Source organism: Hyperolius riggenbachi, chromosome 6 (genome assembly GCF_040937935.1).
Source record: "Hyperolius riggenbachi isolate aHypRig1 chromosome 6, aHypRig1.pri, whole genome shotgun sequence".
Classification (NCBI taxonomy): Eukaryota; Metazoa; Chordata; class Amphibia; order Anura; family Hyperoliidae; genus Hyperolius; species Hyperolius riggenbachi.
In genome coordinates, this window is record NC_090651.1 from 1679016 (window position 1) to 1697987 (window position 18972).

General features: G+C 45.1%; 1 protein-coding gene across 1 annotated transcript in view; it reads right to left on the reverse strand.

The window, feature by feature from the left end:
• Positions 1–2990: 2990 nt before the first annotated feature.
• DRAXIN (dorsal inhibitory axon guidance protein) overlaps positions 2991–18972 on the reverse strand; it is a 261892-nt gene continuing 245910 nt past the window's right edge. The window contains exon 7 of the mRNA XM_068238757.1: positions 2991–3483. Coding sequence (XP_068094858.1) covers positions 3371–3483 — 113 coding nt within the window. The 3' untranslated portion in view covers positions 2991–3370. The remainder of the gene's footprint in view (positions 3484–18972) is intronic.

Consider the following 18972-nt stretch of genomic DNA (forward strand, 5'->3'; position numbering starts at 1 on the left):
TATTGTTATTGTAAGTCTCTGATTAGTGATGGTTGTGTCTAGGAGAAGTCATGGAGAAGCATGTGATCAGTCTGGTCAGGTGATAGATATGTAAGTCTCTGATTAGTGATGGTTGTGTCTAGGAGAAGTCATGGAGAAGCATGTGATCAGTGTGGTCAGGTGATAGATATGTAAGTCTCTGATTAGTGATGGTTGTGTCTAGGAGAAGTCATGGAGAAGCATGTGATCAGTGTGGTCAGGTGATAGAGATGTAAGTCTCTGATTAGTGATAGTCGTGTCAAGGAGAAGTCATGGAGAAGCATGTGATCAGTGTGGTCAGGTGAAAGATATGTAAGTCTCTGATTAGTGATAGTCGTGTCTAGGAGAAGTCATGGAGAAGCATGTGATCAGTCTGGTCAGGTGACAGATATGTTAGTCTCTGATTAGTGATGGTCGTGTCTAGGAGGAGTCATGGAGAAGCATGTGATCAGTGTGGTCAGGTGATAGATATGCAAGTCTCTGATTAGTGATGGTTGTGTCTAGGAGGAGTCATGGAGGAGCATGTGATCAGTGTGGTCAGGTGATAGATGTGTAAGTCTCTGATTAGTGATGGTCGTGTCTAGGAGAAGTCTTGGAGAAGCATGTGATCAGTGTGGTCAGGTGATAGATGTGTAAGTCTCTGATTAGTGATGGTCATGTCTAGGAGACCATCACTAATCAGAGACTTATATATCCATCACCTGACCACACTGATCACATGCTTCTCCATGACTTCTCCTAGACACAACCATCACTAATCAGAGACTTACATATCTATCACCTGACCACACTGATCACATGCTTCTCCATGACTTCTCCTAGACACGACCATCACTAAGGTGATAGATGTGTAAGTCTCTGATTAGTGATGGTCATGTCTAGGAGAAGTCATGGAGAAGCATGTGATCAGTGTGGTCAGGTGATAGATATGTTAGTCTCTGATTAGTGATGGTCATGTCTAGGAGAAGTCATGGAGAAGCATGCGATCAGTCTGGTCAGGTGATAGATATGTTAGTCTCTGATTAGTGATGTCCATGTCTAGGAGAAGTCATGGAGAAGCATGCGATCAGTCTGGTCAGGTGATAGATATGCAAGTCTCTGATTAGTGATGGCCATGTCTAGGAGAAGTCATGGAGAAGCATGTGATCAGTCTAGTCAGGTGATAGATATGTAAGTCGTCAAGTCTTCCTTCTTCCATCTAAGAAATATAGCGAAAATCAAACACCTTATCCCAGCTGAAGACCTACCTGCCCTGGTTCATGCATTTGTATTCTCCCGCCTAGACTACTGCAACGCCCTGTTCATCGGATCTACAGATAAGGTTCTGCGCCCCTTACAGCTAGTACAGAATGCTGCAGCCAGACTCCTAGCCAATGCCCCCCGCAGCTCACACATCACCCCAGTACTGCAATGCCCCCCGCAGCTCACACATCACCCCAGTACTGCAAACTCTTCACTGGTTGCCAGTAAAATGGAGAATCAATTTTAAGATCTGCCTGCTGACATTCAAGGCTCTACACCACATGGGACCCAAATACATAGCGGATCTATTGGAACTTTATGCCCCTCCACGCACCCTCCGCTCTGCCAACAAGATGAAGCTGGTTATTCCCAGGATACACTTAACATTTGGTGCCTTTTCCTATGCAGCCCCTACTCTATGGAACTCACTTCCACAATCAGTACGAGAGGCTCCCTCTCTGGACAGCTTTAAAAAAAGGCTAAAAACTCACCTCTTTTCCCTAGCCTTTGAGACTGCATAATGCAAGGTCACAGCGCTTTGAGTCCCCAGGGAGAAAAGCGCTATATAAATATTATTGTTATTGTTATTGTAAGTCTCTGATTAGTGATGGGCGTGTCTAGGAGAAGTCATGGAGAAGCATGTGATCAGTGTGGTCAGGTGATAGATATGCAAGTCTCTGATTAGTGATGGGCGTGTCTAGGAGAAGTCATGGAGAAGCATGTGATCAGGTGATAGATATGTAAGTCTCTGATTAGTGATGGCCATGTCTAGGAGAAGTCGTGGAGAAGCATGTGATCAGTGTGATCAGGTGATAGATATGTAAGTCTCTGATTAGTGATGGGCGTGTCTAGGAGAATTCATGGAGAAGCATGTGATCAGTTTGGTCAGGTGTTAGATATGGAAGTCTCTGATTAGTGATAGTCGTGTCTAGGAGAAGTCATGGAGAAGCATGTGATCAGTGTGGTCAGGTGATAGATATGTAAGTCTCTGATTAGTGATGGCCATGTCTAGGAGAAGCCATGGAGAAGCATGTGATCAGTCTGGTCAGGTGATAGATATGTAAGCCTCTGATTAGTGATGGGCGTGTCTAGGAGAATTCATGGAGAAGCATGTGATCAGTGTGGTCAGGTGATAGATATGTAAGTCTCTGATTAGTGATGGCCATGTCTAGGAGAAGCCATGGAGAAGCATGTGATCAGTCTGGTCAGGTGATAGATATGTAAGCCTCTGATTAGTGATGGGCGTGTCTAGGAGAATTCATGGAGAAGCATGTGATCAGTGTGGTCAGGTGATAGATATGTAAGTCTCTGATTAGTGATAGTCGTGTCTAGGAGAAGCCATGGAGAAGCATGTGATCAGTCTGGTCAGGTGATAGATATGGAAGTCTCTGATTAGTGATGGGCGTGTCTAGGAGAATTCATGGAGAAGCATGTGATCAGTTTGGTCAGGTGTTAGATATGGAAGTCTCTGATTTGCCAGTTATGATCATGTGCTAAAGTAGGAACTGATCACAGCATATGAGATCTTTGCAAATCTATCAGCTGATGAAACAAATATCATGCTTCATGAGTTTTCAGAGATAACACAACTAATTTTGGCGCTGACACAGGCCGTATTGTGAGTTACGGCTATAGCAGTGCTCAATCACTAATTTTGGCGCCGGCAATAGCCAGAGATCAAATTAGCACAAAGACGATGCAGAGAATGCAGACTGGACGATGTTCCTGGATTCACAGTTTTGTTTTTTAATTAGATTCTGACGGCTAACATTCTCCATCCACAAGTCACAGGTAAAATAACTTCAGAACTCTACAGAACCGGTCGCTGTCCCACAGCAAAGATTCAGTAACAGATAAAACAGTTGTATAAATTACATTACAGAAAGTCCAGGTGAAGTGTGTCGATCCACGAAATTCTATAAAATGACTTGCAGTCTCAGTGGCAGCTTACAAATCGGAAATCCCGTCTAGCTACAGCAGGAGAGACAAATGATTGAGGATTCTCTAATTCTGCAGCTGAACTATAGAAAACGGTCATCAGAGTGTTTGTCAGTCACAGGGAATGCCAGCAAAGGAGGCCTGCTACATTGCTGCATGGTCCTCAGGTAGATCAGACAGAAATAAATGATCCCTGGTCTCTGCTGACGGATTCGGGGTCCACGCAGCGCCCCTTCTTCCTCGTCACCCTCTGATTGCGGTGAAACTTGGAGTAGCATCTGAGACCTGCATAGAAAATGAAAAATAAATTACTTTGGAGTTGTAGAAGCTTACAAACCCCACCCCCAACCCCGCCCTCTCAAAACACATTTATTCAGCCATATAGCAATGTCTGCAGATACTACAGCCAGAGCCGGAACAAGGTCCTCCAGCACCCGAGGCTGAGACACCAAAGTGTGCCCTTCCATCCCTCCCACCCCAGCCGTCACACACTGATTGCTATTAGACTGAGAAGTGCCCTGGGGCCCCCAACCCCCACCCAGTACCTTAATCTCTAGTTATATGGCTTGCAGTCACTGCTATGTATCCCCTTTTCTTATTTCTCTCTGCTTCAAACACAATAGGGGAATGATAGCTGAGTGAGTTGTGCGCCCCCTCCTACACTGCGCCCTGAGGCTGGAGCCTCTCTCGCCTCTGCCTTGGCCCCGCCCTGCACCCCTCCTACACTGCGCCCCGAGGCTGGAGCCTCTCTCGACTGAGCCTTGGCCCCGCCCTGCACCCCTCCTACACTGCGCCCAGAGGCTGGGGCCTCTCTCGCCTCTGCCTCGGCCCGCCCTGCACCCCTCCTACACTGCGCCCAGAGGCTGGGGCCTCTCTCGCCTCTGCCTCGGCCTGGTCCTGCCTACAGCAGCACAAATCTTGCTTCATAAGGAGGCTCGTTGGATTAAAACTCTACAGACCTTAATTCCATCCGGAATTAATGCGGAATACAGGCCCCAATAATATGGGCTATATAGAAATTAGGGTGACGTCATTGTATGTATTATTTAATGCTTTTTGTTCTTTTTTGTTTTTCTTTTTCAGCTGTACTCCATTTCCTTCTGTGCCCGTTGTCCTATTGTCTGTGGGGTTTGTATGACTGGATGTCCTGTAAAGGTTGGCCTTTGGGGGAGTCATGGTTGGCCTTTCCTTTTGTATTGTACCCCATACTGACAGAATATTTATTATGATATGTTTAGTAGCTAAAACAAACATTTATGGCCTTTTTTTTATATGGCATAAGCTTCATGTATAGGTATGTCCTTTTTTGCTTTATCTGATCTCTCCATGCCATCTAGGGTTTGTGCGGTGACTTTCGTGTTTTTGTATTTGGAGTGCGTGCTATTGGAGAAGAGATGTTGTTGGTTTCATTTTTTTGACCAGTGCATGTGGCCTAATGTGTGCATCACCACGCTGGGCGCCTCTTTGACTGCGCCCTAGCGTGGCTTTGATTAGTGCATACTCTTTTTATATATGTGTATGTATACGCTGGGCACTTCCTTGCTTGTGCCCTAGTGTGGGTTTATTTTATGGACTAGTGTCTATGTCTCCACTTATGCATTACCACGCTGGGCGCACTTATGCATTACCACGCTGGGTGCACTTATGCATTACCACGCTGGGCGCACTTATGCATTACCACGCTGGGTGCACTTATGCATTACCACGCTGGGCGCACTTATGCATTACCACGCTGGGCGCACTTATGCATTATCACGCTGGGCGCTGGGCGCACTTATGCATTACCACGCTGGGCACACTTATGCATTACCACGCTGGGCGCACTTATGCATTACCACGCTGGGTGCACTTATGCATTACCACGCTGGGCGCACTTATGCATTACCACGCTGGGCGCACTTATGCATTACCACGCTGGGCGCACTTATGCATTACCACGCTGGGTGCACTTATGCATTACCACGCTGGGCGCACTTATGCATTACCACGCTGGGTGCACTTATGCATTACCACGCTGGGCGCACTTATGCATTACCACGCTGGGCGCACTTATGCATTACCACGCTGGGCGCACTTATGCATTACCACGCTGGGCGCACTTATGCATTACCACGCTGGGCACACTTATGCATTACCACGCTGGGCGCACTTATGCATTACCACGCTGGGCACACTTATGCATTACCACGCTGGGCACACTTATGCATTACCACGCTGGGCGCACTTATGCATTACCACGCTGGGCACATTTATGCATTACCACGCTGGGCACACTTATGCATTACCACGCTGAGCGCACTTATGCATTACCACGCTGGGCGCACTTATGCATTACCACGCTGGGCACACTTATGCATTACCACGCTGGGCACACTTATGCATTACCACGCTGGGCACACTTATGCATTACCACGCTGGGCACACTTATGCATTACCACGCTGGGCACACTTATGCATTACCACGCTGAGCGCACTTATGCATTACCACGCTGGGCACACTTATGCATTACCACGCTGGGCACACTTATGCATTACCACGCTGGGCGCACTTATGCATTACCACGCTGGGCGCACTTATGCATTACCACGCTGGGCGCACTTATGCATTACCACGCTGGGCGCACTTATGCATTACCACGCTGGGCGCACTTATGCATTACCACGCTGGGCGCACTTATGCATTACCACGCTGGGCGCACTTATGCATTACCACGCTGGGCGCACTTATGCATTACCACGCTGGGCGCACTTATGCATTACCACGCTGGGCGCACTTATGCATTACCACGCTGGGCGCACTTATGCATTACCACGCTGGGCGCACTTATGCATTACCACGCTGGGCACACTTATGCATTACCACGCTGGGCGCACTTATGCATTACCACGCTGGGCGCACTTATGCATTACCCCGCTGGGCACACTTATGCATTACCACGCTGGGCGCACTTATGCATTACCACGCTGGGCGCACTTATGCATTACCACGCTGGGCGCACTTATGCATTACCACGCTGGGCGCACTTATGCATTACCACGCTGGGCGCACTTACGCATTACCACGCTGGGCGCACTTATGCATTACCACGCTGGGCGCACTTGTGCATTACCACGCTGGGCACACTTATGCATTACCACGCTGGGCACACTTATGCATTACCACGCTGGGCGCACTTATGCATTACCACGCTGGGCGCACTTATGCATTACCACGCTGGGCGCACTTATGCATTACCACGCTGGGCGCACTTATGCATTACCACGCTGGGCGCACTTACGCATTACCACGCTGGGCGCACTTATGCATTACCACGCTGGACGCACTTATGCATTACCACGCTGGGCACACTTATGCATTACCACGCTGGGCGCACTTATGCATTACCACGCTGGGTGCACTTATGCATTACCACGCTGGGTGCACTTATGCATTACCACGCTGGGCGCACTTATGCATTACCACGCTGGGCGCACTTATGCATTACCACGCTGGGCACACTTATGCATTACCACGCTGGGCGCACTTATGCATTACCACGCTGGGCGCACTTATGCATTACCACGCTGGGCGCACTTATGCATTACCACGCTGGGCGCACTTACGCATTACCACGCTGGGCGCACTTATGCATTACCACGCTGGACGCACTTATGCATTACCACGCTGGGCACACTTATGCATTACCACGCTGGGCGCACTTATGCATTACCACGCTGGGCGCACTTGTGCATTACCACGCTGGGCACACTTATGCATTACCACGCTGGGCGCACTTATGCATTACCACGCTGGGTGCACTTATGCATTACCACGCTGGGCGCACTTACGCATTACCACGCTGGGCGCACTTATGCATTACCACGCTGGGTGCACTTATGCATTACCACGTTGGGCGCACTTATGCATTACCACGCTGGGCGCACTTATGCATTACCACGCTGGGCGCTTCCGTGTTTGCGCTCCAGCCTGGTTATGAAACAGTTCCGTCATTTGAATCTTCCTCTAGTATTGAGGGGTCGCCATACAATGTACTTCCGGGTTCCGGATGACGCACATCCGGAACTCCGCTCAGGCATGGTTGCCAGCAGCAGTAGTCGCTATGACGATCTTCTTCATGCGACCTTCTGGACATGCGCAGTTGCATAGGGAGAAGGCCGGCTCCTGGTATGTAAGCTGACTTGTCCCCATTATGTGTTGCACTCCTGATCTAGCAGCTGATTTCCTAGCAGCCTTCAGGATGGTAAGTGTACTCTGTTATGTGTTTGCTTGATTGATTACTGTCTGTATTGGCAGTGTAGTATATATACTGCGATTTGCTGTCGTTTGTATTGCTAGTGTAGTGTGTATATTGTGACTGCTATTTATAGTGGAATCTTATATCTGTATACCTTGTGGCTAGGATATGCTACAATATAGGAATATATCCCCTTCTTTCTCTGGTCTGCTAGTTTGTTGGCCTTGGCTTTTGTATAGTATGTCCTGTCTTGATAGATCTATACTATATTAGCAGATATAGCTGTTAGCCTGACCTTGGGTTTTAGATGAGCGGCATTTTTCCATCTATGCCTCATTGTCTGTTTGTCTGGGATTGATGCTTTGGTCTCCTAACCATTTACTGCCCTCATTATATGCCTTTTTTTTAAGGTGTTATATACATCTGGTTGCCTGAGATGTTCTCTTTATTCCGTGATGCTCCCGTCATTCACTCTTCTCAGGATTAATAGGTTTGTTACTCTCTTTTTGCTTTATTTGTTTTGCTGTTCGCTTCCTTTATGGGGATCTTGAGACCAATATTTACAGGTCTATTGTGCTGGTCACCATTATGGGATGATAGCTTTGATGTCTTACCTTTTATACTTTACAAACGTGACAGGCAGATTGATACTTACTAATCTGCAGGTTCTTTTTGTCACTTTGTGCTTCTTATCTGCTGTTCTTTTGACACTTTTCTGTTTCTTGGACAGGTGTTGAGACTCATTGTATGAGCTTCGGTGTTCACACCATGTCCACACATTTTCTTTGGAGTATTTCTCTGAGAGGTGCTGGGATGTGTTTTTATACATTATATTAATGTTTCTAATGTATATTTATTTGTGTGCTTTTTTATAGATAGTGCTTTGTGCATTGGGCCTGACGAAGGGCTTTGTGCCCGAAACGAGTGTGTCGTTGCCTGTTCTGTATTGCACTAAGTTGTTATATTCCTGTTTTGGAAGACTTTATATACGCATAAGGAACCCTTTTATTGAGAGTATTCCTGGATTTTTTATGAATTTGTGTCAATAAAGTATTTTCGATAATTTTGTCCTATAAAGACTCTGCATGAACTCTTTATGGTCCTTTCTATATATAAAAAGTATTTTGGTGGGTCAAGTGGACGACTCCAGAAAAGGATTAAGAGTTTTTTTTCCTTTCCTATTTAAAAGGAACAAATCCCAATTGCTACTGTAATATTAACATAAGAGTACATCAAATTGTAAAAGAAAAAACCTTCAGCCACAGAAATGCAACAGATATCCTAGCTAAGGTTAGTGTTGGGCGAACAGTGTTCGCCACTGTTCGGGTTCTGCAGAACATCACCCTGTTCGGGTGATGTTCGAGTTCGGCCGAACACCTGATGGTGCTCGGCCAAACTGTTCGGGTTCGCCCGAACTGCTCAATGGCTGGCCGAATGCGGCCCCCCTATGGGGTCGCAGGCATAAGGGGGGAGCATGCCCCGATCGCGGGGGGGGGGGGGTCGGAAATTCCCCCCACCCCCTCCGCTAGCGCTCCCCCCTCTGCCCGCTTCCCCATAAAAAAAAGTTTAATGCAAGTTAAATAGTACCGGTGGCTGGCAGTGGAGTGAGGAGGAGGAGGAGTCCGAGTAGCAGAGTGACGCGTTGAGGCCGGGCAGCGGGCGGTTCAGTGGTAGTACCCTTGTGGTACTTCCGCCCTTTCTCTGACCTCACGTCCTATACGTGATGACGCATACGAGGGTACGCGTGACGCGTACCCTCGTATGCAGAGGACGTGAGGTCAGAGAAAGGGCGGAAGTACCACAAGGGTACTACCGCTGAACCGCCCGCTGCCCGGCCTCAACGCATCACTCTGCTACTCGGACCCCTCCTCCTCACTCCACTGCCAGCCACCGGTACTATTTAACTTGCATTAAACTTTTTTTTATGGGGAAGCGGGCAGAGGGGGGAGCGCTAGCGGAGGGGGTGGGGGGAATTTCCGACCCCCCCCCCTGCGATCGGGGCATGCTCCCCACTTATGCCTGCGACCCCATAGGGCCCCCAAAATGGGCATGTTCGGGGGTCCCATTGACTTCCATTGAGTTCGGGGTTCGGGCCGAACATGCCGAACATCTGGCCCATGTTCAGCCTGTTCGGCCCGAACCCGAACATCCAGGTGTTCGCCCAACGCTAGCTAAGGCACGAGATATGCCAAGGATTGTGTATAACAGGCACAATATCAAGCTATGTAACGATTTATTCCAACGTACAATCTATCAGAGAAGCCTACTGAAGCCGCTTCTTCTCAGGGGAAAAGGTGGAACTTACTGCTGGGACTTCCCTGTATCCCCAACAGCGACTATCGATAGGAAATCTTTCACTTCAAAAGATGGAGTCCCAATTGAACCCTTGACAAAGATGTTCAGGGTTTTCCAATCCCCATATGTCCGTACAGGGCTGGGAAGACTCTCAAGCTGGAGGAAAAGGGCCAAATGGCATCAGGGGATCATGGGACCAGGAGGAGGGAATACTGGTGCAAACTACTGGTTGTTCTTGGATGTCCAGGAGACAAGGGTTCCCTACTCACCGGTGCCACATGGCAGAATAGGTGACTAAGGCTACACGGATCGGGGAGGAGATAATGACACCTCCTCCCGTACTTCCGAGGGATCGGGGGGGGGGGGGGGTGACATCTTCACGGCGTTCCGGTCCCGATTTTCCCTGCCAGTGCAAGCCCCTGAAAGAGACGCCGGCAAAGATACGCTGCTAAAAGCCAGTGTGCACCGGCCCTAGCATCACACAGTGTGCTAATCACACACAATTCTACTATATAATATTACTTTGGTAGTATTACACTCCAATAAAGTATATACATATATATATATACATACAGTATATATATAATGAATTCATATATAATTGACAGTCAGACTGGTGCAGGATGAATCGTCAAGGTGAAGGTTCGGCGCTGCCTGTCTACTGGGACTGCCCTTACATCAACAAACCCTGGAACCGTTGTTTCACATACATCTCAAAACGTAATGGGCGTGGGATAAAACCAAACCCTGGACTAGCATACATCAGCATTGATCATATCCTCCAACCACCAAAACTGCTAAAGAGGACCTGTCAGCCATACTATCTCAGAAAAACAACACATATATAAGTAGATGAATACTTGGTCTACTTACATAAAACATGTATTGCACTGTCCATGTTCTGATTTTAGTGATTACTTCTTCATTAAAATAGGAGAAAATCCTTCTTAGCATTTCCCATATCAGAATCAGAATCAGAATCAAGTTTATTTTGCCAAGCATGACTGGGTCATACCCGGAATTGGGTTTGGCACAAACAGAGAACTCAGCGACACAAAAAGGCAACAACAAAGACATTAAAAACAACCATGACAGCACATTTAAGACAGCTGACGGAATGGTCGGACCTAAGAGTTATCTCTAAATGGGCTATAATAGAGGCCATGGAGGTTTCTCCCCTTTCTCTGGCCTCTTTTGTATGGACCACAAAACCCCCTAAACTACCACACAAGAACTTACTTCCCACTATACCTTTTACTCTCAACATCTGGAAATCCACAGCACATAAAGCAGGCCTAGCGTCAAACCCATCCCCACTATACCCCATATTAGGGAACCCCCTATTTCCCCCCAGTACTATCCCTACTTTCATAGCCAAATGGTATCGCCTAGGTTACTTTAACTTAAAAAACTGGACAGACTTTGCCACTGGCAAACTTATCACATTATCTTCACTAAGAGAAAAAATTCCCCTCTCCCCTTCAGGAATCATGGAAGCGAACCAAATATTCCATTTCCTCAATTGCCACACCAAGGGGACAACTTCACTATCCTCCATCACCGCCTTCGAAAGAATCTGCCTTCATAAGGGACACCAAAAAGGCTTAATTTCCCAGATATATTCTCTTCTACAATCAAACTCAGGCACTCTAGAGGCCTCCCACCTCTATATGAAGAAATGGGAAAAAGCTCTCTCAATCAATATAAGCAGGTCCGATTGGGAAGATATCTGGGAAAACGCCAAACACTCATCCATTTGCACACAAATCAAAGAAAATATTTATAAACTCTTATTTAGATGGTACTGAAGTCCTTGCAAATATCTATCCCAATACACCTGATACCTGTTGGAGAGGATGCCCCCACAAAGGTACTATCGAACATATTTTCTGGTCCTGTTCAGAAATCACCCCCCTCTGGGAAGAGGTCCGCCACCTGATACTATCTGTCACAGATATATCTATTCCATTAGACCCAGTCACCTTACTCCTAGGCAAACCTATCCCCGGAGTCACCAAGTTCCCTATGCGCCTAATCACCCATATCCTAACTGCGACAAGGCTTTCAATAGCATCAGCCTGGAAGAATATAGCCCCCCCTACCATTTCTGACATTAAAATTAAAATTAACTGGATGAAGGCAATGGAACAAATGACAGCCACATTGAGGGATACTGAAACCCAATACCACAAAATTTGGGGACCGTGGTCCCTATACTCACCAGACTACATGCCTCCTTGAACTGGCAGGGCACTATACAATCAACCAAATAGACCCCTAACTATAGGATCTACTGCTCTAGCACCCTGGGAAACATTAGCTCCCCCTTCCATTCTAAAATCACTTCTCATATCCATCCTCCCCTTACCATCAGAACCCTAGACCCTTTGCGTCTATACGGTCTCTCCATTTAGATTTCTACCCACCAGGATGAGGTTATCGAACACTGTGCCCTAACAGACCCCCCCCCCTCCCCCCTCCCTGCCCTTCCCCTCTCCTTCCCCTCTTCTTCCCCTCTCCCCCGCCACACTCACACCCTACTCTCCTATGTGATAGCTCCTTTTGCTTTAATTCCACTCTAAGGTATATTCTAAAGATTCATTTCTTCGACTCTAATCCCGCATTTCCTACGCTTTCAACACAGATATGGGACATTTGCTACATGATGCACCTGCATATCCGTCTCAAAGGACAACAGCACAGACTTTTCCTGCCTAGCTAGACACATGTTAGTGTCTGGAAATTCCAGACAGAAGAAGCTGTTATCTGATGCATCTTTATATGTCTTCGCAGTACCCCATATTGTTATCATCTGTATAGCATGTTCTATTCATTTATATACCTTTCAATAAAAACAGAGTTACAAAAAAAAAAAAACCATGACATCTAGCAACCAAAAACAAAAACAGTAGATGAATAACAAAAACAGTAGATGAATGACGTATTACACTAAAAACACAATAGTGCAGTAAATTGTACACTAAGATAGGTGTAGCTTAGCAGAGTAGGGCACTAATAGGGACACGGCTGGCAGGAGAAACAGAAAACACAGCCAGTGGATGACCTACCACCCATATCGTTGAAACAATGTGATCTGACTACCGGCCTGACGGAGGGAGCCAGTGAATATTAAAGGGAACCTAACCTGAGAAGGATATGGATTTTTCCTTTTAAAATAATACCAGTTGCCTGACTCTCCTGCTGATCCTGTGTGTCTAATACTTTCAGCCACAGCCCCTGAACAAGCATGCAGCAGATCAGGTGCTCTGACTGAAGTCAGACTGGATTAGCTGCATGCTTGTTTCAGGTGTATGATTCAGCCACTACTGCAGTCAAAGAGATCAGCAGGGCTGCCAGGCAACTGGTACTGTTTAAAAGGAAACATCCATATCCCTCTCAGTTAAGGTTCCCTTTAAGTGTGGCTATTTTGAAGCCAATCCTGATGTCATTTCCTCCCTTACTCTTCTCTGCTTGATTGTGTATGCATTGTCCGCCCTTCACTATAGAAAGTGCATTGTCTCAGCATGAGAAATATTGGCCAATCAGAGAGGAACAGAGGTGTGGGAGGGGAAAACAGGAGGGAAAGAGGCTTCAGCCACTCAGGCTGCATTAGTTAAGTCTGAGGGAAAAGTAAAGAAGCAAAAAAGGACAACCCAGCATGCCCTGCAACTTTCTTTTTGTGTACCAAATTTTGTGTGTACCAAATAAGAGTCAAGTAAACTGGGGTGGGGAATGATCATTTATCAACAAGAAAAGTAATAGTGATGTGTAACTTTTGGATTGCCTGATTAGCATCCTTATTACTTGTTTACCAGATAAAAATAAAGAATTGATTTTTGATTTTATGCCCGACAGTTACACCTAACGCTAGAAACTGGAAAAATCCAGTTGGCCCAAATTTTACAGAAATATTCCAAATACTGAACACCAGCTGTAAATATGAACAGATATTCGCTAACTTAGGCCTGGTGCACACCGAGCGTTTTTTGTAGCATTTTCCAAACCGCTTCCGCCCGTGAAAACGCTTGGCTAATGAATTTCAATGGGATGGTGCACGCCAGAGGTTTGCAGCTTTTAGCAAACCACAAACGTGGGTCCTGCAGCATTTTTGCATTGAGGCGGAAACTCCCGTTTCTGCCTGAATGTAAAGTATAGGAAAAGCTCAAACAGCTCTGAAAAACGCCAGATCAAAGCTGTTTTCCAGGCGTTTTTGTTACAGAAGTTGTTCAGTAACAGCCTTACTGTAACAAGATATGACATCTGCTGCACAAAAACGCTTCTAAAAACGCTAGGCATGTTTAGAAAACCTCTCTAAGGCCCCATTCACACTAGAGCATTTTGCCGGCAATTTCCGCAAAACGCTCAGGCGCTAGCGCCTTTTAAAGCGCTAGTGCAATAATAACCTATGGGCCTGTTCTCACTTGGCGATTAACACAAATCACTCAAAAAAATTTGTATCCTGCACCATTTTCAGGCGAATTCCCGGCGATCGCGTTTAGTGCTATAGAAGCGCTAATCGCGATCGCTGGGAAATCGCCCCAAGTGTGAATGCCGTTAATCGCCAAAAACGGCAGAGCAAAACGCTAGCAAAAGTGTGAATGGGGCTAAACATGCCTAGAATCGCTCCGAAATCTGCTTCAAAAACCTCTAGCGTTTTGCGGATCTGCCAGAGGGTTTTGGTGCGCACTGGGCCTTACACAGTAATACAAAGAGGTTTGGGGAACAATGAGAAATAAGGTTGGATCCTATAATAGAATAATAAAGATTAGGTGACATAGAACTAAGATCTAAAAATGCCACTGTTACAAAGAAGAGAGATTTAACACGGTATACTGATTGTCAGATTATACAAAACGATGTCCATCAGAAGACATGTTAACAGTTTTGCTTAATAGTTATATACCTAGTCTGTGAAATAACTAAGTTCACTGTTCCTTTCATCTTTAAAACGTGGTATTGAGGACTTTCGACATACTTTGTATTATCTTGAAGATTTACCACAATAAAATCTTTTGAAAACAAATACATCTAATAAAGAATTCAAATATTTGTAACAAATTACTTAAACATGCAACTGATTAGCATTAAAGGGGCAAATACTGGGTGCAGCTAAGTAAGAGCAATATAGACATAGATGTGTTTATAAGCCCGGAGCGTGCCATAAAACTTATAACGACTTATTATCTTCCACTCCCGAGGAACATCGTGTGAGGCGGTCCCTGGCTTCTACAAGGATGATGAAGCTAGACTGATAATTATAATAATCGCTAGACTATCGAACTTGGGCTGTTTGCTGCTCGCGTTTAATGGGAATGTTTTTGGAAAAAATTGAGTTTCGCATTTTACATTAAAGTCAATGGCATTAGCGGAAATCAGGTTTTTGGCAGAAACGGAAATCGACATTTCCGACTATCCCTACCAATGATCTTCTGCGAACATCAACCATTTAAGGACGTCGCTAGTTGAAATCTACGTCCTGCTTTGATGCTGATCTGGCTGGAAGGGCGTAGATTTCATCTCACTGCCGACGCACGTTCTCGCTGCTTTTGTCGCTCCCGACGTTCTCGCCATTGTCTCCCTGCCGCAGCTCACTCGCTCTATAACGCCACAGCCCGGTGAGCCAGTCAGCAGACGATTTCATTGGTTCCTGATCCTATCTAGCAACATAAGCAACTCCCATTGGCTTTCATTGATAGACAGGAGCCAGTGAAAGCATCTCCTGAGCGCCCGACTCACAGGAACTCTGCCGTCATAGAGACGGCAGAGTGGGTGGCTGAGGTTCCCGGCCAGCAGCCTGGATGGAGGGTGCGGCAGGTATGTGCAGCGAGTCGGCAGTATTCCTCATTATTCCGCAGTTTCTTGTACCAGCTGTCAGTGGTCCTTAAAGGGCACTATGGTGAAAAATGGTAACATTTCAAATAGAGACAAATAAGAAATACGTTTCTTCCAGAGTAAAATGAGCCATACATTACTTTTCTCCTATGTTGCCATCACTTACAGAAGGTAGTAGAAATCTGACAGAAGTGACAGGTTTTGGACTAGTCCATCTCTTCATAGGGGATTCTCAGCAAGGCTTTTATTCTTTATAAAGATATTACCCAAAAAGGATTTAAACAATGATGCTGCCCAGCTTCCCTGCTCACTACACAGTTTTTTGGCAGTTGGACAGAGCAACTGCCATTCACTAAGTGCTTTGAGAATAAATAAATCCCTGAGAATCCGGCTATGGTGCAAAAAAATAGGTTTATCCCTACTAACCACAATCTGCAACAATCCCAATTCTCATCCAGGGCTGGATCCATTATGGTTTATAAAATGTAGGCTGGCACCCGGAACTGCACTGCAATACTAGTCACTGCTAGATATACTAGTCACTGCCAGATTTACTGGTCACTGCTAGATATACTAGTCACTGCTAGATTTACTGGTCACTGCTAGATATACTAGTCACTGCTAGATATACTAGTCACTGCCAGATTTACTAGTCACTGCCAGATTTACTAGTCACTGCTAGATATACTAGTCACTGCTAGATTTACTAGTCACTGCCAGATTTACTGGTCACTGTCAGATTTACTAGTCACTGCTAGATTTACTAGTCACTGCCACATTTACTAGTCACTGCTAGATATACTAGTCACTGCTAGATTTACTAGTCACTGCCAGATTTACTAGTCACTGCTAGATATACTAGTCACTGCCACATTTACTAGTCACTGCCAGATTTACTAGTCACTGCTAGATATACTAGTCACTGCCAGATTTACTAGTCACTGCTAGATATACTAGTCACTGCCAGATTTACTAGTCACTGTTAGATTTACTAGTCACTGCCACATTTACTAGTCACTACAAGATATACTAGTCACTGCTAGATTTACTAGTCACTGCTAGATTTACTAGTCACTGCTAGATTTACTAGTCACTGCCAGATTTACTAGTCACTGTTAGATTTACTAGTCACTGCTAGATTTACTAGTCACTGCCAGATTTACTAGTCACTGTTAGATTTACTAGTCACTGCCACATTTACTAGTCACTGCCAGATTTACTAGTCACTGCTAGATATACTAGTCACTGCCAGATTTACTAGTCACTGTTAGATTTACTAGTCACTGCTAGATATACTAGTCACTGCCAGATTTACTAGTCACTGCCAGATTTACTAGTCACTGCCAGATTTACTAGTCACTGCTAGATATACTAGGTCACTACTAGATATACTAGGTCACTGCTAGATATACTAGTCACTGCCAGATTTACTAGTCACTGCTAGATATACTAGTCACTGCTAGATTTACTAGTCACTGCCAGATTTACTAGTCACTGCTAGATATACTAGTCACTGCCAGATTTACTAGTCACTGCTAGATATACTAGTCACTGCTAGATATACTAGTCACTGTTAGATTTACTAGTCACTGCTAGATATACTAGTCACTGCCAGATTTACTAGTCACTGCTAGATATACTAGTCACTGCTAGATTTACTAGTCACTGCTAGATTTACTAGTCACTGCCAGATTTACTAGTCATTGCTAGATTTACTAGTCACTGCTAGATATACTAGGTCACTGCCAGATTTACTAGTCACTGCTAGATTTACTAGTCACTGCCAGATTTACTAGTCACTGCTAGATATACTAGTCACTGTTAGATTTACTAGTCACTGCTAGATTTACTAGTCACTGCCAGATTTACTAGTCACTGCTAGATTTACTAGTCACTGCTAGATATACTAGTCACTGCTAGATATACTAGTCACTGCTAGATATACTAGGTCACTGCTAGTAGATACTGTATACTAGGTCACTGCCAGATTTACTAGTCACTGCAAGATTTACTAGTCACTGCTAGATTTACTAGTCACTGCCAGATTAAGTAGTCACTGCCAGATTTACTAGTCACTGTTAGATTTACTAGTCACTGCTAGATTTACTAGTCACTGTTAGATTTACTAGTCACTGCTAGATTTACTAGTCACTGTTAGATTTACTAGTCACTGCTAGATTTACTAGTCACTGTTAGATTTAGTAGTCACTGCCAGATTTACTAGTCAATGCTAGATATACTAGTCACTGCTAGATATACTAGTCACTGCCAGATTTACTAGTCACTGCTAGATATACTAGTCACTGCTAGATATACTAGTCACTGCTAGATTTACTGGTCACTGCCAGATTTACTAGTCACTGCTAGATATACTAATCACTGCTAGATATACTAGTCACTGCCAGATTTACTAGTCACTGCCAGATTTACTAGTCACTGCCAGATTTACTAGTCACACTGCCAGATTTACTAGTAACTGCTAGATTTACTAGTCACTGCCAGATTTAGTAGTCACTGAGAGATTTACTAGTCACTGTTAGATTTACTAGTCACTGCTAGATTTACTAGTCACTGCCAGATTTAGTAGTCACTGAGAGATTTACTAGTCACTGCTAGATTTACTAGTCACTGCCAGATTTAGTAGCCACTGCTAGATTTACTAGTCACTGCCAGATTTACTAGTCATTGCTAGATTTACTAGTCACTACAAGATATACTAGGTCATTGCTAGATTTACTAGTCATTGCCAGATTTACTAGTTACTGCCAGATTTACTATTCACTGCCAGATTTACTAGTCACTGCTAGATTTACTAGTCACTGCCACATTCACTAGTCATTGCTAGATTTACTAGTTATTGCCAGATTTACTAGTCACTGCCAGATGTACTAGTCACTGCCAGATTTACTAGTCACTGCTAGATTTACTAGTCACTGCCACATTTACTAGTCATTGCTAGATTTACTAGTCACTGCCAGATTTACTAGTCACTGCTAGATATACTAGGTCACTGCTAGATTTACTAGTCACTGCCATATTTACTAGTCACACTGCTAGATTTACTAGTCACACTGCTAGATTTACTAGTCACTGCCAGATTTACTAGTCACTGCTAGATTTACTAGTCACTGCCAGATTTACTAGTCACTGCTAGATATACTAGTCACTGCCAGATTTACTAGTCACTGTTAGATTTACTAGTCACTGTTAGATTTACTAGTCACTGCCAGAATTATTAGTCACTGCTAGATATACTAGGTCACTGCTAGATTTACTAGTCACTGTCATATTTACTAGTCACACTGCTAGATTTACTAGTCACTGCTAGATTTACTAGTCACTGCCAGATTTACTAGTCACACTCAGGGCCGGATTTGTACTTTTTACCACCCAAGGCCAACTATACCGTCTG